The following is a 22,002-nucleotide window of genomic DNA, read 5'->3' on the forward strand; positions in this document are numbered from 1 at the left end:
AAGGTTTTGACATGAGGTCTCCTCGGAAAGGCCTAGTTAAAATTGGGGTATCTACAAATATAAAATATCAAAATCATTATTATTAAAATTTACTATATATAATAATACAACAACATAGTAGCATTTTAAAAATAATAGAAATACTCAAAAATAAAATAATATGATATAATTGTGGCACAATTATTGATTTATTATATTATTATTTATGATCTTAAAATAAAATAGAATATTTGTGATGACCTGCTAAATTTTCACTTTTTTTTTTTTTTCATAATAATAAAATCATTATCACAAAACTCAACAGATCATAATCCACCTGAACCTGTGGATACCACGGATACATCAGAACACATAACGGAAGCCTAAGTAGCATGAAACATGAAATCATAATATCATAAATACAAAATCATCCATCACAATACCAGAGTTATTACAATCGCTGTATTTATATACACACAGTACACAACCCAAAAGATATCTTAGGGTCATCCCAAAAAAAAAATACATTCGACCCTATCAAAACACTGACCCTTCTGAAAGGGCAGATCAATAGTATTAGATCAGTGGGGCTTTACCCGCTCTCCTATTAAGGGTTCTTGAAATGTTTATAAAATTTTGGTATGAGACACCTCTCAGTAAGGGAAATAAACTAACACTAGTGTGTGGCAATATGATCATTTTTGTGGTATACATATAATCATAAACATAACCAGTACAATTGTATATATATCATTTCTAGAAAAAGCATGTATAATCAAAACATGACAGAACATAATGATTTACATAGTATATTTCATCTCATATAAATAGTAATACCAAAAACAAACATCTCTGGAAGATTAGCTGACTATTGTCATGTATCACCTCCACATGACTGGGCTGTGTGACCCGAAGGCGGGACCTGATAATAGTTGGTCGACCACTGCTAAGTCAAAAGTACAATCTATAAGTCAAATGGGTCTGCCAGACTTGGTCCATACACTAGGGGCGCTTACACGCTTCTTAAAAACCACATCGATCATCCAATCTCATATCACTCTGTACAACGACGTTAACACAAATATCATGATAAATCATGAACACATAGCATGGGTACCGTGCAAGTGCTAGCCTAGACCAAGTCAATCAGATTCTGATATCATATAGCATGTATTGAAACTGTGATACATGGATATTTCATACAATTAATTATCAAATCAATCATATCATTTTGCATATATACGTATATCATGAAAATCATCAATCCGTACGTCTGTATTTCACATTTTACCATAGCTTGGCTTGTACGCCGGTAAATCATATCCATGGCTCAGCTCATACGCTAGAAAATCACATCCATAGTTTAGCCCGTATGCTGGAAAATCATATACATAGCTCAGCCTGTACGATAACAAATCATATCCATAGCTGGGCCCATACGCCGGCAAATCAAACACATAACTCGGCCCGTATGCCGGTTTTCCATTATAAAAATCTGTATCATTAACACATTCCTAGAAAACAGTATTTCATAATAATTTATACTCATGCCACACTAAACAGGTTTTTCGTATATTTAACATACCATCATTTTTCCAAACTATGGCATATATAAATATATTTATTTTCCTGAAATCAAATGCTATAACAATATATATATATATATATATATAAATATTTCATAAAATACTAGTTTAGTTTATCCCTTTACCTGATTCTTGAAAAGCCCCTAAGAAAATATGTCCTACACCCGCAGGGTTCCCTACTCAACACCCTGAAAATCATATCTCCCAGAATTAAAATTCCATATTTCTACGCTTCCTACAACTGTCAAGAAACCAAATACGGAGTAGAAAGCCTTATCCTAAATTTGGGATGGTTTCTACCTCAGCCCCACCAACGATCCACTCCGATAGATTTGTAGAGAACTTTTCCAAGAGCGTCGTGGTGACTTCAAATCGTCGGACCGACGGAAATCCAGCCCAGAATCTTAGAGAGAAGGAGGAGAAACCGAAGGATGAGAGAGAGTGTGAATTCTGCGCACAAATGAGCTGAAAAATCACATTTGGAACTATTTATACTGCGAGAATCGTCAACGAGCCACATCACCTTGTCGACGAGTCCTGTAGAAAGTTCGTCAACGAATTTGAACCCTCGTTGACAAATTTCAGACTTCCAAAAATCCTCTCTCGGTATTTTCTCATTGATGAGACGAAACTTCGTCTACGAGATCCTGAAGAACCCTCGTCGACAAAATCCCTGTGTTCGTCGACAAGGCCTAGAAAATTTCTTGAGATTATCTCATCCAAAATGCAACATCGTCGACGAAGTCGGTTGCCTCTTTCTATTCCTATTTCATTTCCCGTTTTTCTCTCTTTTTTAATATTATTTAAATACCATTATTCTTCGGGTCATTATAATATTATTTATTAATATTATTAATTATAAATACATATAATAATAAAAATTAGAAATGATATTATGCAAAAGAACATTTAATACTATTGTATAGTAAAATTTAATATTTTATTGCCTTCATTAATTATCTTAATTGAACTTCACAAGTTTTCTAGTAAGATAATGATTTTTTATGTGTAACAATATTTACTTTTTGTCCAACTGGGTTGATTCAAGTGGTAAGGAATATTTGTGACTTTGGTGACCAGTGATCTTCAGGTCACGGGTTCGATTCTCCCTTAAGAGTTTACCATGGTGAAATATCAGAGATGTGTCAATGGATGGACAACTTTCACCATCCCCCAAAAATTTGGTGGTAGTTGAAGTCCCCAAATTATCACTATATATATATATATATATACTTATTGAATTTATTTGTTTCTTATTCAATCCCCATCATTCTTTTTAGGTGTACCAATATTTACTATTATTTTAATCTTTGGTGTTAAATCAAAGAGTTTTATAGGGTTAGAACATCCCCAAAGTGCTACAAAAAGAAATATTAATAAATGTAAAAAGTAGAAAGGAAATATATTTAAGACTTTTATCCTTAATATATAACCATAATTATATTTTTAAATAAATATCGAAGATAAAATTTATACTTTAACTTTAGATAATAACAGAATTAATTCACAATTATGAGAAGTTTTCAATGAAATTAAAAACTACAAACATTATAAATTAACTTGCTCTAAACATCATACTCGCCCCCTACTTGTAAATCCTTAACTCTAACATCGATATTTTGTAGATCAAAAATCAAAAAATGATCAGGGTGCTGAGTTCATTGAAATTTAAGCTTGAAAGTAAATAATATATAGAACAAAATTAAAAGGAGAAAAAACACAAAATTGAAATAATAGTTTGGTACTAAGCACCATAAAAAAAAAAAAAAGTAAAAAATCGGTCAATGGTTTCAAATTAGAATAACCTAAAATTCAAAAAAAAAAAAGTAACTTTAGAGCTAAAATTATAATATATTAAATTCAAAATCATTATTTGATCTAACTTTTATTATTCTCTGATTCTGTCATACAGGCACACACTCTCGTGATATTATATAAGGGAACTCCCTTTATTAAGGAAAGTTCAAGTTCTTCAATTAATATTTTTTCTTCAATCAACTTTTTAAAAATGTCATCAATTTAAAAGTTCTTTTATATTATAATATTCACAAATTATATGCTTTAAGTAATTTAATAAATTATTTTTTATATAATATTTTACTTAATATAAAATATAATTATGAATTTACTAAAACATCAAATATTTTGTGCATAAGACCACGTTTGGTTGGAAAAATTTATCTTCGTGCCTTGTGCCTAGATCCTCGAGCGTCATAAATGCTTATAATTTGTCTTAAATCTTTCAAGCCATTTAATGCAGAAGTCCCATTGGATCCCTCACCCAAACCATTGAGACTTCCAATGCCATGGGGTAATAAGTAGGGCACATCTTGCAAAAAGCCCTTAGTAGCCCTTACCATCCCTTGTCATTTTGGGAGCTCACTTGTTTTACTTTTTAAAATTTTACTAATGAAAATTAATAAAGAGGTTAAGAGGCTACTAATTTGTTAGATTTTTTTAAAAGAAATCAATTCATAAAAATGATAAATATCATTTATATAATATTTTATGAGTAAAAGATTTTTAGAAATATTCTTGCAAGTATAAAGCCAATTTTTCATAAATTCTGTTATCTTTTATTAATATTTTTTATTGAAATAATTAAAAATATAGTAAGTCAAAATATAAACGTGCGATGGCGAAGTCCGGAACTCTTGTTATGAGGCAAAGCATGTGCCTATATCTTTAAGTAAGATTATTCGGACAGCTTAAAGAAATTTATTAAAATTTTAATGATTAAGTAAATATTTTTTCTTCATAAATAAAATAAAACAAGATTTTTTTTCAAACTTGAAAAAGGAGAAATGCTTCTACTAAGCATACCATTCCTCAAAATTCGCAAAGTTGCACAAAAACGAATTTGGGCCTAAGATTATGATAACGTAATGAACTTTAAATTAAAGTCAAAAAAATATATGTATACTTTCGGAAGATGTACCAACTTTTTTCACAAGAGTATAGGCCTTAGGCCGATGGGTTTTATTATATGGTAAAAGAGTTGAGTCATGCATCAAATAGACCCGTTTAGTACTTAAGTCTATACATATTTGCATAATTATATCATGGAAATTACTTCTATGTCTCCCCCATTTTTTCTTGTATATGCTTTTTCTTTGAATCCCATTAAATTTCATTGTTTTATGACATTGAAAGAAAAAAATGATAAGAACAGAGTAGAAAAAAAGGTAATGCAAAATTACTTAAAAATATGCATCAATGACTATGAGAGGTAAAAATTGTGATGACCCAAAAATATATATATATATGATTAAAGTACAATAATAATAAAATAATAAAAATAGTCATTAAGTTAATATCAATACAGAAGTGTTTTTCTGTAGGATCCTTGATTCCATGTTTGATGCCTAAGAAAGACCTTGTCTTAGCGAGTGCTCAGAGACCATTGCGGCTCAATCGCTCCCTGGAGGTCAGCCTAGTCAAAATGGAATTTCATAGGATAAACAGGATAGACACTATTTGTACACGTAAATAAGTATATATACATAAAATAGTGTTTTGACAGACATAATTTGTAGAAATACATAATAAGATAATAATAATAATATAGGTATCATATGTGGGGCCCACAAGACTATGTGGGGTCCACATGAGTCCCGGAGCCACAAGACACTGTTTATATACGTAAATAAGTACATAAAATAATGTTTTAACTGATATAATTTGTAGAAATATATGATAAAATAATAATAATGTAAGTATCATATGCGGGGCCCACAAGACTGTGTGGGGCTCACATGAGTCCCGAAGCCGTATGGAGGTTTACACGAGTCTCGAAGCTAATTAGGATGCATAAAATCGTATAAGAATTATTCGAGTTACGTAGGATCCATTCGGGTCTCGAAGTTGTGTGGGGCCCACAAGACCGTGTGGGGCCCACATGAGTTTTCAAAATTCAAATTAAATTCTTGTTCAAAAATAAATAATAAAATAAATAAATACTAAAAATAGTTTAAAAGTAATAACAATGATAATAATGATTAAGAAAAATAATAAAATAATAAAATAATTAATTAACTAATTGATTAATTAATTAGGTAAGTAATTAATTAAAAATTTATTTAATGGGAATGGTGGCAAGCACTCCCACATGGCCTCCATCCCCATCCCATACTCAACCCATACCTTGCCCATCCTTTGCCCATTCTTTAATTTTTAAAATTATAATTTCACCCATCTCCCCACACTTTTACAAATTCCATTTCTTCCCCAAAATTTTCCTATAAATAGGGAGCTCTCAACCTTCATTTTTCACAACAATTTTCCAAGGAAGAGAAGGATTAGTGAGTGAAAGAATTTGTGGTGGAGAGAGAATTTTTGAATAAATTCTCAATCACCCACTTTTTCCGATCTTATTTCTTAAAGATAATTATTGTGTTCGTAGCACACGGTAAAAGAAGAAGGTAAGTAAATTTTGATTATGTTAGTTTCTTTTTATTTTAAATTCATACCCGAGTTTATTTTGTACGTAAATTTTAATTATGTCAATTAGTTCCACAAAATTTTCATGAGTTTATTTTCACGCATATTTAATTATACCAGTTCTATCTTTAATATACTTGCATCTATTTTTGGGTTAAGAAATGTTCCAATCCCCTCGGGTAAATTTTCAGCATTTCTTTCTATTCAAAATAAAATTATATATATATTTTTAACACAAAAATTGTGTGGCATGAGTTTATTTCTACGTTACATTTTTTATGTAAATATGAGTAAAGATGAGATTTTCACGATATTATTTTAAATTGCATAAATGATAATAAGATGATTTTCAAACCCCTTATGGCAACGAAAGTTCAAAGTTACAGATGCTCGGTACCGCAGCTTAAAGTTTATACGGATCAGAGTGCACCTACACTGTTTACAGAGTGGTTATTTATGTTAGTGGATTTCTCCTGAGTGCACACCTGGTTTAAGTCCAGGACTTAATAAGGAAAATCTCACTTAAAGTTTACGTACGTTGATTTAGTTTGGTCGGCCAGCCAGCTAAGTCCAGTCTTCGGACCGCACAATCCAGTCATGGGGGTAAACATGACTTACGGCAAACAGGCCTAAGGGTGGTTTTTACAATATATGTTTATACATATTTAATTACGTGTACAAAGTTACTGATGATTTGAAGGGAAAGTGTAAGTTTACGTGAAAAGGATCATTTTGGTGCTTAAATGACGATCTAAGGAAAACGTATAAGGAAAAGTATATGTATGTTTATCATTAAATATTTTTACAGTTTTAAAGTTAAAAGTTTAATTTAACAGTTATAGTATATGATTGTAAAAATTTACTGTTAAAATTGATGACAAAAGTTTTATGCAGGAATTTTTAAATTTATGTTTATTCTAAAAGCAGTCTTGAAGTTATAGTATTAAATATTATTTTACGAAATTCTTTAAAAGCTCATTTTGGCCACACACTAATAATAATCTTATTTACTTACTGAGCGTCGTCTCATCCCAATCATATTTTATTTCAGATAACTCTGAAGGACATGTCGGGAATCAGGCTTAGCAAGCATGCGGGTGGGGATTAGAAAAATAAAGATTGATTAGAAATATTAGTATGGTTTCAGATATTTATGTTTGTGTAATTTTCCTTCTTTTGAAATAAATGATTGTAATATGGAATATTAGTGCTCTGGTTTAATAAAAATTGAGTTTATTTGCTTCCGCTGTAAATTAGTAGTAAAAAGTTAATATCCCAGGCCCCTCGGGCTCGGGGTGTTACAAAAATACTTATCGATACCATTTTTTTTTAAAGATTAGACTTTTCAAGTATGTACTGTATCATACCTGTATATTTGAATTTTAGGAAAAGTCAATAAAATCCAATAGATCGTGACTTTAGACTCTGGTAACTTATTTTTATGCAAAACTATGGGAAATTTGGAAATCAAAGTCGAACTCCAATTACAATATTTTTTATATCGTAATATATGCCACTCAAATGAGAGGACATAAGAGAAAGGAACGCTCTCCCTATGTCACAGGTTTGATTAATTTCCCCTTAAGAGTCTACTCCGGCGAATTATCAGGTGTGCATCAATGAGCGGGCAACTTTCACTCTCCGAGTTTGATGCCCCACCATAGTATCCAAAGGGGCGCGATGGTGACTGGAGTCCTCGGGTTATTGAAAAAAATATGAATTCTATGATTGATGGACTCTAAATTATACAAGAAGGAATCATTTATTCGAAATATTTCTCATTGAAAACAAAATATTTGGAATAAGAAGATGTTTATCTAGTTTTAAATGCGTCTTAATAGTCGCTTGCTGCAAGATCAGTGATTTTAGTGGCAATCGCAATAGACAAATGCATTTGAGACAATATGTACTTTCCATGAGACGTCAGCCACTCGCACATAATTAGTGTTTAAACGAGTGATAAATATATTGGCAAAAAATTGAAAAATATCGTATATTATTAATGCTTTGTTGAGAAGTGTATCACCCCAATATACAACCTTTGTTTCAGGTCGACGTCGGTCCTAGTTGTTAGAGGGACTTGGAGTGTCGTATCGTGTATAGATTACGTAAGTGTTTTGTATATGTAATAGACCTTCAAAATGTCTTTTTGAGAAATTGTAAGAACATGTTATGTTTTAAGCACGATCGTATGTATGTGAGGATACAGTTAGAAACTCTGGTTATGTCTTATAGATTCCATATGAATGTTTATGTTTTCCGTTGTACATGAGATTGCATATTAGTATGAAACACCCGTATGTCCCTATTTAGGGCGGGTTGTATATGTATGTTTATGAGAAACAGGTGTATTATGCAGGTATAGTAGTACTCCGGGGTCGTATAAAGGGCCGGGGCATTACAGCGGACAACTTTTACTCTCCGAGTTTGGTGTCGCACCATAGTATCCAAAGTGGCATGATGGTGGTTAGAGTCCTTGAGTTATCAAAAAAAGAATATGAATTCTTTGATTGATGGACTCTAAATTATACAAGAAGGAATCATTTATTCGAAATATTTCTCATTGAAAACAAAAAAAATTGGAATAAGAAGATGTTTATCTAGTTTTAAATGCATCGTAATAGTTGCTTGCTGCAAGATCGGTGATTTTAGTGGCAATCGCAATAGACAAATGCATTTGAGACAATATGTACTTTCCATGAGACATCAGCCGCTCGCACGTAATTAGTGGTTAAACGAGTGATGAATATATTGGCAGAAAATTGAAAAATATTGTATATTATTAATTCGTTGCTCCCAAATGTGCATTTTGTAACATGCGGTGTATACTCTCTACGCCATTGGTTTTTGAGCTTTTATTTTCTTTTTCCTCTTTTTCTCCCCTCTTTTTTCCATATTTATTTATAATTTTAGACTTAATCTATAGAAAGAAAATGACACTTCCAAATATTTTTTCGCTATTTCCAAAAGGCTTATATTCAAATTGTCAAGTTAGAGGGGAATATTTTCAATAAAAGATAGATAAACTTTTTTTTTTTAGTTGAGCTACCAAACCCAAAAAATACGGATTCTATTTTTAAAAGGAATATTTTCCGCAACTTGGTCTCAAAACAAAATACAATACACTTCCCATTTTTTTTTTTTAAATGAACAACGCTGAGATAAATAAACATCTATACAATTTTTACTATCATAAATATGCTTCATTTAATTTATTGTGACATCAATTCATTCCTCATTCATGAATCAATCGGCTAATTAACTCGATCATATTTTATTGATTCGGAAAATCTTCATTTCTTGATTTTTCTTTTTCACAAAATAATAAAAAAATACTCTTAATTAATAATTTTATTTTGACTCAAAGACTTGGCAAGTGTTTGAAAAAAGGGAAAATATCTATGAGAAAATAAATTATTTTCTCTGCCTATCAATCATTATAATTATTAAATCACCCGACATTATAACTTGCATTATTGCTGATGAAATATAATGTTTGTGTATTTTAAGAAAAAAAATTAAAATTTGAAACTATTCTTAGCTGGAAATTCATATTACATGAGTTGTATTGTCAAGGATAGAACTGTCACTGCAACTCATTTTATGGTCAAAGAGAATTTTTAATTAAAAATAAAAAATTATTATTAAAAAATTTATATATTTTCTCCTTATTTAAAAAATATTATTATAAATTATTTCGTTACAAACTTATGCTGATCTCATCGTTTACTTTTCCTTGGTCCACCAACACCATGATTATAAAATTTTATAAATTTGTGAAGATTTCATTTGAAACTTGAAAACTATAATTTATTTTTCATATATGGTTACCAAAAAAGATAAAAAAAAAAAAAAATAAATTAGTGAACAAAAATATAATTTTACATAACATTAATATTTCATTTTTTTAATTATATTGTAATAAAATTTCATTTTAATAATACTTGATATAGAGAAAAAATATAATTTAAATAATTTTTTTTATTTTTTTTCTTTAGATAAAAACCTCAATCCCATTAGATTTAAGACAAAGAAAAATGAAACTGCAAATGAATCTGTTTTTTCTCTTTCTTAACCATAACAACATCCTTAATCTACAAAAACCCGCTTGCGTTCAGAAGTACAAAATTTGGATTTAAAATTAAATTACATGAATTTCATAAAATTTTTTATGTGTTTTATTTTAGTTCTTTTAAATCTAAATTTGAGGGTCGATTTTTATGTTTTCGTTGTCAATATTTTAAAAGTCAAATTTTAAGAAAGATCTAAGTAATTTTGGAAATGGTAGAAAGTTTTCGTATTTTATGAATTTCTAGTTCGTAGAATTTTGAAACTAAAAGAAGATTCACGTTTTTTTACTAAATTTTGTTAAAAAAAAATAGGGCCTTATATCTGTTTTGTTAAAAAAAAAAAAAAGTAAAGAAAAAAACATGTTGGATTACCTTCTTTATTAATTAGGGAAAAAATAAAATTAATTAATTAAAAAACAATTTCCCCGTTTTCACTTTCTTACCATAACAACCACGGGTCGGTGTTCCCAGCACGCGCGGGGGAGCGTGTGGGAGACAGTCAAAAAGCAACACAGAGAAGTGCGCAGTCAGAGGGTGGGGCCCACAGCGGCGGTCCAGCAACGAAGAGGAGAGAGCCAAAGGGGCGTAGGGGTTGGACTTTGCATTATAAATCCGGAGGACGCTGCCCTCTGCGTCTTGTTCATTTCGACTCCAACCCACCGCTGTTCTTGGAGAGAAATAAGGGCGAGAGAGCTATAGAGGTTCACCAATGACTCTGTAGTAGGGTTTGGTTCTGGATTCGTTTTCTAGGGTTTCTGGTTTTCATTTCCGGTAGCTGCGGATTCATTTCGATAAGGTTCAGAATGGGCGGCGAAAAGGCCATGAGTCTCGAGGAGATCAAAAATGAGTCCGTGGATTTGGTATATATTTCTCTTTTTCTTTCTCTTTTTCTTCCTGTTTTGGTATGTGTCTTTACCAAAATCTTATGCATCAATGGAGAATCTGCTTCGTCCATCGCTGTTGCTTTTAAATTTTTTTTTCTCGGTGTTCGTTCATTAGTGCTTGTGAAGTTGAAGTTGAGGTTTTTTGCTTTTGATTTTGATCTGTTCTGCTCTGAGATGTGTATCGGCTGTGTTTATGACTCTTCGATTTGTAGAAATTCTTTCTGTTCGAATCGTATCGGTTCAACTCAGTTTTCCCCGGTGCCGGCGCAATAGTTGTGGAATTCACGATCTCAGCTTCTAAAAATCTAAATCTTATCATTTTTTTTTCTCTCTAGTCCACACACACGCAGATGTATACGTGTAGAACTAAATATATTCAATCTACAACGAATTTTAAGAGATTTTTTGGGGAAAATTTGAGAAAACAATGAGTAAAGCGGATCGCTTTAACCTGCCTTCGTTTCCGTTTTCCTCTGTGTGTTTCTGTTGTAGCCAAAGTGCGTAGATGCATGAGATTGTAGTGGAAACAGCAAAAGAGGAAGTGGAAATAGTCCTGATGTCCCTGTCCAGTTCCATAAAACCCTTTTCGTTTCTGTTATGATGACGCGCATCGGCTTGTCTATTGTTTTGGGCTGTGCGTCCACTGGCATCTCCACCGTCCATGTGGTGGCCCACGCGCACCCTTGTACGGCCGAGATGAACCCTACCTCTTCCTCCTTGCTTACAGTTCAAGCTGGTCCCCTTTCTCTCACATGCCCTTCGAGGAGAGCATGAATACCGAATAGGCCTTTCCATTTCCATTGACTTACTGAGCCGCTGTTGCGCCAGGATGATTTTCTGCATTGTGGGGACGAACTCATTCTTATTCTTATTTATAATAAAAAAGAGGTTTAATGTGTATGGAATATTTTTATTTTTTATGTGGGTTTTGATGGAATAATTCATACCGTCGGTTTGATGCTTTTCTATTAATGACCCTTTCGAAAAAAGTAGCAAAAAATTCCATTTTCCATAGCCAGTTGTAGTGTTTTGGCCATTTTCTTTTGATGTGCAACTTTGTATTTTGTACGCAGCCGGGTTCCCTCTCTTTTGTCCTCTGCTCCCTCTCTCTCTCTCTCTCTCTGCGTGAGGGCTTTCTTTGCCAGTTTTTTTTGGGATTTGTGAAGGGTTGGGGTACTGCTTCCGTAGTACTTCAGTCTCTTTTTATTTTTAATATCGTTATGGTTTAAATTAAATTAATTGATTTGATTATTATCGATAAAGTCGTAAGATTACCGCTATATCCGCCTGTAATTTCTGCACGGCCCTTCTGGTTGAATCATTGGTTAGGCTACAGTATTGATCATCGATCGTTGATTAATAAATTAATAAATTATTTAATTCTTTGATTCTTTCCTCTCTCTTCCACGAACACGTGAACCCTTGACCTAGGGTTCCGTTCAGACTCAAACCCACCGGCAGCCGGTATTAAATTAATTAATTATTGGTACAAAAGAAACTCTTGAGTTCAACCTTCGGCAGGAAGGGGAGAATGAGCCTCCCGGGGTTTCATGTGTGTGCACATGTATCATGTGAATTTTGAAATTTCGATTAACTATTAAATCCATTAAATTTTGGATATTGTTGGAAGTGGATTCACATGGCACATCAGTCGGCTATGATTTTTTAAAAAAAATTATATCTTGTGTTTTTTTCCCCTCTCTTCAATTTACCAGTGCACTGATAATGGCATTTGCTAATAATAATATCAAAAGTTGAAAGTGCCGTATTACCCTTTAATTAAACCTTGGTTTGGGTGGAACACCAAGTTGGTTTGTGGGGTCACCTTTAGGTTGGTTTTCCTCCTCACAAGTCTTTGGCAGTGGGTCCCTTTTTAAATAAAACGTTTTGATTCGTTTTATTTCTTTAGTTATTCGTGAGTGATTTTTATAATAGGACGATACAAATAAAAAAAAAAGCTAAAATCGGACTGAAATTAATTTTGGTTTGGTATTTCGTATGCCGTATCAGTTCCAGTTTTTAAAATTTAATTTTTTTTTTGTTTTGGTTTCATTTCAGTTTTGGTTTCGGTTTCTAACCCGAAACTGGGCTGAAAATCAATTTTATTAATAATACACAGTCACATGCACATGAATTTTAGTATATTATTTACATGTGAAAACCTGGATATGTATTAATATTAAAATATTTTTAAATTACAAATTTTCGAACTCTACTCAATATTGAGTTATTGTATGCTCTTTGTTTGAATTTAAATCTTTTAGGTAAAATTTGTATTCAGATAGAGCAGGAAAGGATGAGTTTGTATTTGGTAGGAAAACTGAAGCCGAACTGCTAATCCAGTAAATTTTGCAGTCAGTGAACCATCAGTTTTGGTTCTGTATTGGTTCGTCATTTTGAAGAATTGATTATTTTGGTTTGGTTTTCAGTATAGGGATAAAACGACCTGAGTTGAACCGAGTACATTCCTTTTTGGCAGCAACATTTTTAGCTTTGGCAATAAGGATATCCTGTTTTAAATTAGCGAGCTGGTTATTGAATAAAGCAAAAGCTCAATTCCCTCCAGGGAACCTAAGCCTTGTTGGCATCACTGATATCTTAAATGTGCATTTTTTGTTCCCCAATTCCTTGTTTCACCCAGTTTCAATCTATACTATACAGGGCCTCTCAAGATTGGTCCTGTTCCCGAGTGCTTAAAATATTGTGAAGGCAGTCATTTGTTTGATGGGTATAATGCTGCTAACTTTCCTAAATTTGGACCTTTGCTACAAATCATCAAGTGATTTGATTTTAATGTTTTTCATTTGGAGAGCTAAACTGGTGAGGCTGAGGAGACACAATGAATAGAATGGTTTCGTTTTGAATGTAGCTGAATTTCTTTCCTTGTTTTGTGATTTTGTTAAAGAAGTATCTGGTTTATATTTAACCTACTTCCCTTTGATTACATGCACTTCTAGTTTATCTTCTCTGTTTGCCTGGTTGGCCTGCAACCAGATAAAAAATATCATGAGATGCATAATTTTGGCTTATTAAAATGAATCGAATTTGCAGACGGAAAATAAATGCTTGAAATATTATATATATTTTTTATCTCAGATGCTTGTAATATTATGTTTTTTATTTTAGCTTTTGCTAGCTTTTGTCACAAATTACCACTGTTCCACCAGTCACAAACTAATTACAAAAGTTTGCATCTTTATGTGCTACTTCAAGCTTTGGCTTTTAAAGGACTTCATTTAACTGATTAATCAGTTAAATTAGCATCTTTGTACTATTTTTTCTTGTTTTCTTTCTTAGCTTCAGCTGATTAGGAGGACGCATTATCCTCTTTTACTGCTTTCTCTCTCTACTTAATAATTATGTTTTGTTGTACCTTTTTTTTTTCTAAGATTTCTGCTGATTATGAGGATGCCTTATCCTCTTCTTGTACTGTTCTCTACTACTAAATAATTTTTTTTTCTATAAAAAAGAAAAAAACCACTAGCTGAGCAAATGACCATCTGAGAACCTATAAACCATATAAATTGTCAATTTAATGAGTTTCGGACTGAGTTCTATGATTTTTTGGATTTATATTAAACATTGATTTCTGGTTTGCAGGAAAGGATTCCTATTGAGGAAGTGTTTGAGCAGTTGAAATGTACGAGAGAAGGCCTATCATCGGAGGAAGGAGCAAACAGGCTCCAAATTTTTGGACCCAACAAATTGGAAGAGAAAAAGGTCCATTTGTTTTTCCCATGGGAGGGGTGTGTGTGTGTGAATTGTTATTTTTTTGGCAATGGGAGGCTGACATGATGAGTACAATTTTTCCCTCAAACAGGAGAGCAAATTCCTGAAGTTTTTGGGCTTTATGTGGAATCCTTTGTCATGGGTCATGGAAGCTGCTGCTCTGATGGCCATTGTCCTGGCGAATGGCGATAACAGGCCTCCAGATTGGCAGGATTTTGTAGGTATCATTGTTTTGCTGATCATTAACTCTACAATCAGTTTTATTGAAGAAAACAATGCTGGCAATGCGGCAGCAGCCCTCATGGCAGGTCTTGCTCCCAAAACCAAGGTGAAACACACCCCTCATAACCTTCAATTGTTTACAATAGTACTCTTTCTGTTCTTATTTAGCTTCAGCCCTTGTTTTCTATGGTGATGAAACATAGGTTCTTCGAGATGGCCGGTGGAGCGAGCAGGATGCATCAATTTTGGTTCCAGGAGACATAATCAGCATTAAATTGGGAGATATAATCCCAGCTGATGCCCGTCTTCTTGAGGGTGATCCCCTTAAGATTGATCAATCTGCTCTTACAGGAGAATCCCTCCCTGTTACTAAGAATCCTTCAGATGAAGTATTTTCTGGTTCAACCTGTAAACAAGGTGAGATTGAAGCAGTTGTAATTGCCACTGGTGTGCACACCTTCTTTGGTAAGGCTGCTCATTTGGTGGACAGCACCAATCAAGTTGGGCACTTCCAGAAGGTTCTCACTGCAATTGGTAATTTCTGTATATGCTCAATAGCTATTGGAATGCTTGTTGAGATTATAGTTATGTACCCAATACAGCACCGCAAGTACAGGGATGGAATTGACAATTTACTGGTTCTATTAATTGGAGGAATTCCAATTGCCATGCCAACTGTTTTGTCTGTCACTATGGCCATTGGTTCCCACAGGCTATCTGAGCAGGGTGCAATAACAAAGAGAATGACTGCCATTGAGGAGATGGCTGGAATGGATGTTCTCTGCAGTGACAAGACAGGCACGTTGACCCTCAACAAACTTAGTGTTGATAGAAATTTGATTGAAGTGTTTGCTAAGGGCGTGGAGAAAGAGCATGTTATGCTTCTCGCAGCAAGGGCTTCAAGGACTGAAAACCAGGATGCAATTGATGCTGCAATTGTTGGGATGCTTGCAGATCCGAAAGAGGTATAATTGTATGGTTGTTTTCTTGATTTTGGGATTATTATTTATCAATGATTCAGCCTTAATGTTGGTAGTGTTTATATTTGTTAGGCACGTGCTGGCATCCGTGAGATCCATTTCCTTCCATTCAATCCTGTGGACAAGAGGACTGCACTGACCTATATTGATTCTGATGGAAATTGGCATCGAGCAAGTAAAGGTGCTCCTGAGCAGGTAAAGTAATTTTTCTGTGTTCCACACTTTGAAATTTTAAATTGCTTTGTCCAACAAGTTCATAAATTTTACATGTTTTATACAGATAATAGCCCTTTGCAACTGCAAGGAGGATGTCAAAAGGAAGGTTCATGCAGTGATTGATAAGTTTGCTGAACGCGGGCTCCGGTCTTTAGCTGTTGCCAGACAGGTTTGCCCACTGAACATTGATGCATTTCCCGGTGCTATGTCTATGGGCCGTCCTTAATCCCGATCGGTTTTTTATGGCTTGTTTGCAGGAAGTACCTGAGAAAAGCAAAGAAAGTCCTGGAGCACCATGGCAGTTGGTTGGTTTGTTGCCTTTGTTTGATCCTCCTAGGCATGATAGTGCAGATACAATTAGAAGAGCTTTAAACCTTGGTGTGAACGTTAAAATGATTACTGGTAATAATAATCTACCCATTATCTTCAAAATCTTTATGTTTTCAGCTTCTTTTTTATTGCTTATTATATATGTTGTGTACCCAATGTCTAGGGGATCAGCTTGCTATTGGTAAGGAGACTGGCCGGAGGCTTGGAATGGGAACAAACATGTACCCATCTTCTTCATTGCTTGGCCAAGACAAGGATGCATCTATTGCTGCGCTTCCTGTGGATGAATTGATTGAGAAGGCTGATGGGTTTGCAGGGGTGTTTCCAGGTGAGATCTTAGCTAAATTGCCGACTTGGAAACAAGTATCCTTTCTTGCTGTATCTTAGAAACTGCACAATAGTTAATGTGTATTTCAATAACTAAGAATAATGTTTTGACTGACTTGCAAAATTTTAAATCATTTTGAATAAGCCCACGGTTTGAGGCTCTTTTCAAACCTAGTCTAATGTGTACGTCTCTTCTGTCATAATTTGTTCATTTTGAACAAACCCTGCAGCTTAAGGCTCTTCTCCAGTCTAGTCTAATGTGTATGGATGGCTATTTTATCATAATATGTTATTGAGTATTGCGAAATTATTTTAATGAATAAAGCTCTCAAATTCTAAAAGTGTCACTGTGCCTCAATATTTTAATGCATTTATTTTCATGTACAGAACACAAATATGAAATAGTGAAAAGGTTGCAAGAGAGGAAACATATCTGTGGAATGACAGGAGATGGTGTGAACGATGCCCCTGCTTTAAAGAAGGCAGATATTGGAATTGCTGTTGCTGATGCTACTGACGCTGCTAGAAGTGCTTCTGACATTGTTCTCACTGAACCTGGTCTGAGTGTCATTATAAGTGCTGTCCTTACCAGCAGGGCTATTTTCCAAAGGATGAAGAACTACACCGTTAGTTATTTTTGTTATTTGATGCTTATTCTTCTAGGTTCTCTAGCTTAGACTATCTTTGTTTACTCTTTTTCCCTTCATATTTTGCAGATATATGCAGTTTCAATAACCATTCGTATTGTGGTAAGTGTCATAAACATGATATAAAGATGTTTGTGCAGTGGTTTGCATTGTAATTCAACATGGTAACTTATTTATAGTCGTTGCTGTCAATTTTGCAGTTTGGCTTCATGTTTATTGCGTTGATATGGAAATTTGATTTTGCCCCCTTCATGGTGTTGATTATTGCCATTCTAAATGATGGTGAGATCATTTCCATTACACTTCTGTCTACACAACGCCTGTAACCTTGCTCAACTTACTCGTAATATGAAAAGTCTAATTTCTAGCGTCTTATATCTTTAGGAACTATCATGACAATCTCTAAGGACCGAGTTAAGCCTTCTCCAATGCCAGACAGCTGGAAACTGAGAGAGATTTTTGCTACTGGTGTTGTGCTTGGAGGTTACTTGGCACTAATGACAGTTATATTTTTCTGGGCTATGCATAAAACTGATTTCTTCTCGGTAGGAAATGTTTATATTTAGTTATTGTTGTTGTTCGTAGAATGTTTTATATAGATTGAAAAATTAAAAAAAGGTATTCCTGGCTTTATATATTCACATTTTTTTTTTTTGCGGCAATGCAGGACAAGTTTGGTGTAAGATCATTGAGGAATAGCCCTCATGAAGAGATGGCAGCCTTGTACCTACAAGTGAGTATTGTGAGCCAGGCATTGATTTTTGTAACCAGGTCTCGCAGTTGGTCCTTCGTTGAACGCCCTGGACTACTCTTAATGAGCGCCTTCATAGTTGCTCAGCTGGTATGATCACCCTACCATCTCTACATTGAACTCCTTGATTAGTTTAAGCCTTGAACTAATTTAAGCAAGAAATGCATATTTGGTGACAAAACTGAGGGCATCTTATAGTCTTACAAATTAAGTTAATTTTTTTCCTTTTTATTTTTTTTCATGAGCTGGTCTAAAATGTGTATGCAAAAGCCCTCCCACACTGTTGAATACAAGAATTGTAAGATAATGTAGGCACTGTCATGTTGTTATAGGACTTGAACCTGGGCAGACAATTGGACTGATTAGGTCGGTGTGCATGCTTTTGAAAGGGAATATCTGTCTTATTAGAATCCCAGAAGCATAGTTGAAAAGACTAAACATGTGTCCTATTAAGGATTAAAAGTTGAGAAATTTAGTGCCTTTCTTGGAAAATGGGTTTCAAGATAATATGTTGTCCATGTGTTACGATAACAATTTGATCTATATAGGGTGGTTATGAAAAGAATGCATCATAAACACACTGGAGTTTCTGAAACTCTGTTGACATGGTCCCTCGCGTTATTTAACCTGAATATATATGGCATGTAATGCTAGAGTAACCCCATATGACGTGTCCTATTATGATTTCTGTGCTATTATGAACGGGACATGATAGTTTATTAAGAAGATGATATAACGTTTATGCTAAAATAATACAAATGGTACGAGGCACTACCCTTTGGGTTTCCATGAGAAAAATTACGTAAATTTTCTGCTTCCATGGAAGGCTCAAATACTCTATTTTTATGGGACTATCTTTTTATCCTGTGGCTTTTGGATATCTGTATGCTGAATTTTGAAGTTCCTTCATGTTACATTTGGGAAAAATAGGTGGGAGGAAGCAATACTCATTCTATTTAAACATAGCTCACCATTCAATAATTGACAGGTTGCAACACTGATAGCTGTCTATGCCAACTGGGGTTTTGCGCGGATCAAGGGTTGTGATTGGGGTTGGGCGGGCGTTGTCTGGCTTTACAGTTTGGTAACGTATGTCCCACTCGATTTGCTTAAGTTTGCAATCCGCTACGTGTTGAGTGGAAAGGCATGGGATAATCTTTTGGAGAATAAGGTGTGCTTTTATGGCATTTATTTTAAAAGATGAGTATTTTAAAGTTTGTTGAATCTTTATAATTCTTCTGTATGACTCTTGACATGCTCTTCTTTTGGTGGCAGACTGCTTTTACCACAAAGAAAGACTACGGAAAAGAAGAGAGGGAAGCACAATGGGCTGCAGCACAGAGGACACTTCATGGTCTTCAACCACCCGAGACTTCAAACCTTTTCTCCGACAAGAGTGGTTACAGAGAACTCTCTGAGATTGCTGAGCAAGCCAAGCGTCGGGCTGAGGTTGCAAGGTAAGCAAAATTTAGCATCTTGTATTATCTTGTGAGAACTGAGAACTCCCTCGCATATACTACATGCATCATATGCTATAAATTATAATGAAGTAAGTTTGTTGGTGAGCATTTCTTTGCCCTCCCCCAGGAAGTAGCTCCTTTCTACTCCAGTTGTTTTATTTGTGTGGGGGAGTAAATAATTGAAGCAAATTTGTTTGCAGGCTTCGCGAGCTGAATACGCTGAAGGGGCATGTTGAGTCTGTTGTGAAGCTGAAAGGATTAGACATCGACACAATCCAACAGCATTATACAGTTTAAAAGACCAAGAAAGAGTCTTCGGAGGAAAACGGGATAAAAAACAAAAACAAAAGAGGGGAAGTCTGGATTGTTCTGCCCTGAGGAAAGCTGAAGAGAGGATAAGGCAGAGCCTAAGTAAAACCCTTTTTTTTTTAAATGTCAAGATTAGAAAGATGTTCCCTTTGCTTAAAAGTTCAAATAGTTTTACTTTACTTTGTTAACTCTTCTAAAATGCAGAGGACAAGTACATTCTCTCTTTAGGAGCAAAGTCACATGACCTAAATGGCTTCTCTTCTCTTTCTCCTCATTTTTTTTTTTTTTTTAAATATGCTGTGAACATGTGTTTTGCCATCTGCTATTTGCTGGTGCCATTGAGTGTAAATTTACCATTATGATTTCGAATGGAATGCGTGTATGATTAATTCTGCTCCTTAATAAAAACTCAAATTTCAATATTTATATGGTGGGTGGTTAAATGGAGATTTTTTTTTTGCAGTTTTTTTTTTTTTTGACTAAGGCAAATTTTTAGAACACTTATCCTACTATTTAAATTAAATTAAAATTTGAATTTGAATTTGTATTGGATTTGAAAAAAAAAAAAATGTAATGTTTGTAAAATTATATGAAAATTTATTTAAATTTATGATCTAAAATTCATACTTTCTTGAATTTTTGTGTTTGGAAATAGGAAGCAGTGTAATAAATTTTGTTGTATTGCATTGTCTAATTTTATAAATTGAAATACAATTTTTAAATCTTTTCACCAATTCCAATAAAATAGATTTCGAAGGATGAAAATATGGTACCTTGTAAAAAAAAAAAAAAAAGAAAGATAAGTCTTGTTATGGGTATTAATGCTTCCTGAATGACACGTACTTGGAAAATGGAAAGCCTTTTAATGTATCATTGATTTTGAATGGCCCTCTTTTTGGCACTTCCATATCTCAGAAGGTTGGTTGCGTGTTTCTCGGGGTCTTTGTATCTTGCGGAAGACAGCTTTTAGCCTGCTTTTAAGGCTTTCAAATGCCGCATTGTGACTTTGTGCCCCCGCAATATTATGCTGCTCCTCGTTTTAGGTCAACTCCATTCTCTCTTAATTCCTCATCATTATTATCTCCTAACAAGCCTGATTATCCGCTTTCAACACTCTTCACACGGTAACACTGATGCCATGCTTTAGAGCCAAGGGAGAGATTAGAAGAAATTGAACTATGGGATACCAAAGGAAATCACACATTCACTTCAAATCCAAATTCATCATCAACCTGTTCTTACATGGCTTTTACATGTTATTTATAAGAATGATAGACACAAGAAATTACACGTATACTTCTAAAACTACATGATATTTGAAGCAAACCCCCTAAATTATATAATTACTACAAACAAGCTCCTAACTACACATAATGCTACACTAATTAAGACTAAACACACATAATAAACTTATTAATTAGACACAACAACCTATGCCTAATTCTTCTCCATTCCAACAAGGGTAACCCATGGTTTCGCTCCTTGTCCTACATCAAATCTCCCTCAATTAGAAAAATCCAGCCTTGAATTTGAAATATTGGAGGATAAAAGTAAGAAACTTGGACGCTTCGAGAGCAAGTGCTTGAGTAATCCAAGAAACATCCACGATCCTTTTGTAGCACCATAGACTTAATTGAGAATTGACATAAATGAACATATCTAGAATGTCAAACTCAACAACAAGAATGCTTGAAAAACTAGGAACACATGTATTTCCTTGCTTGTAGTATCTTAATGCTGGTTAACTTTGACATGATCAATAATGTTAAACTCTTTATTCTGTTTGGTTGGTAGAGTAGACTTGAAAAATAATTTTCTTACCATTATAGTGAAAGATATGTCTTCTTATGTCCTTGACTCACATATAAATCATCCAACCAAGAAGCACATGGCCAAAATGCATGTGTATGATATCACATAAAACACTATCAAATTAGGCGCTCATTTGGATCGCAAACAAACATCTTCCACAAACATGTAGAGATATCAACTGAAGATGAAATTGCAGAGTTTGTCCCCACACTAAAGAAAGATATCGATTGGCTTGATATCTCATAGAACTCTAAATGAGG

General features: G+C 33.9%; 1 protein-coding gene across 1 annotated transcript; it reads left to right on the forward strand.

Moving 5' to 3' along the window:
* The first annotated feature begins 10,655 nt into the window (after positions 1-10,655).
* On the forward strand, positions 10,656-20,356 carry LOC131150157 (plasma membrane ATPase 4). The gene is made up of 16 exons (XM_058100741.1): positions 10,656-10,935; positions 14,560-14,679; positions 14,780-15,016; positions 15,114-15,875; positions 15,963-16,085; positions 16,171-16,275; positions 16,364-16,508; positions 16,600-16,764; positions 17,151-17,389; positions 17,480-17,512; positions 17,611-17,692; positions 17,795-17,955; positions 18,078-18,251; positions 19,150-19,332; positions 19,437-19,618; positions 19,822-20,356. The coding sequence occupies exons 1-16, from the start codon at positions 10,879-10,881 to the stop codon at positions 19,916-19,918; spliced, it is 2,865 nt and encodes a 954-aa protein (XP_057956724.1). The 5' UTR covers positions 10,656-10,878; the 3' UTR covers positions 19,919-20,356.
* Positions 20,357-22,002: the final 1,646 nt, after the last annotated feature.

The sequence above is a fragment of the Malania oleifera genome, chromosome 3 (assembly GCF_029873635.1).
Source record: "Malania oleifera isolate guangnan ecotype guangnan chromosome 3, ASM2987363v1, whole genome shotgun sequence".
In the NCBI taxonomy this organism is placed as follows: domain Eukaryota; kingdom Viridiplantae; phylum Streptophyta; class Magnoliopsida; order Santalales; family Ximeniaceae; genus Malania; species Malania oleifera.

What these genes read in the sequence shown, in the direction of transcription:
- LOC131150157 (XM_058100741.1), top strand. Translation starts at nt 10,879, where the DNA reads ATGGGCGGCGAAAAGGCCATGAGTCTCGAGGAGATCAAAAATGAGTCC. An exon ending in CTTTAGCTGTTGCCAGACAG is followed by an intron (nt 16,276 to 16,363) that starts GTTTGCCCACTG and finishes GCTTGTTTGCAG; the next exon opens with GAAGTACCTGAGAAAAGCAA. An exon ending in CAATAACCATTCGTATTGTG is followed by an intron (nt 17,513 to 17,610) that starts GTAAGTGTCATA and finishes TCAATTTTGCAG; the next exon opens with TTTGGCTTCATGTTTATTGC.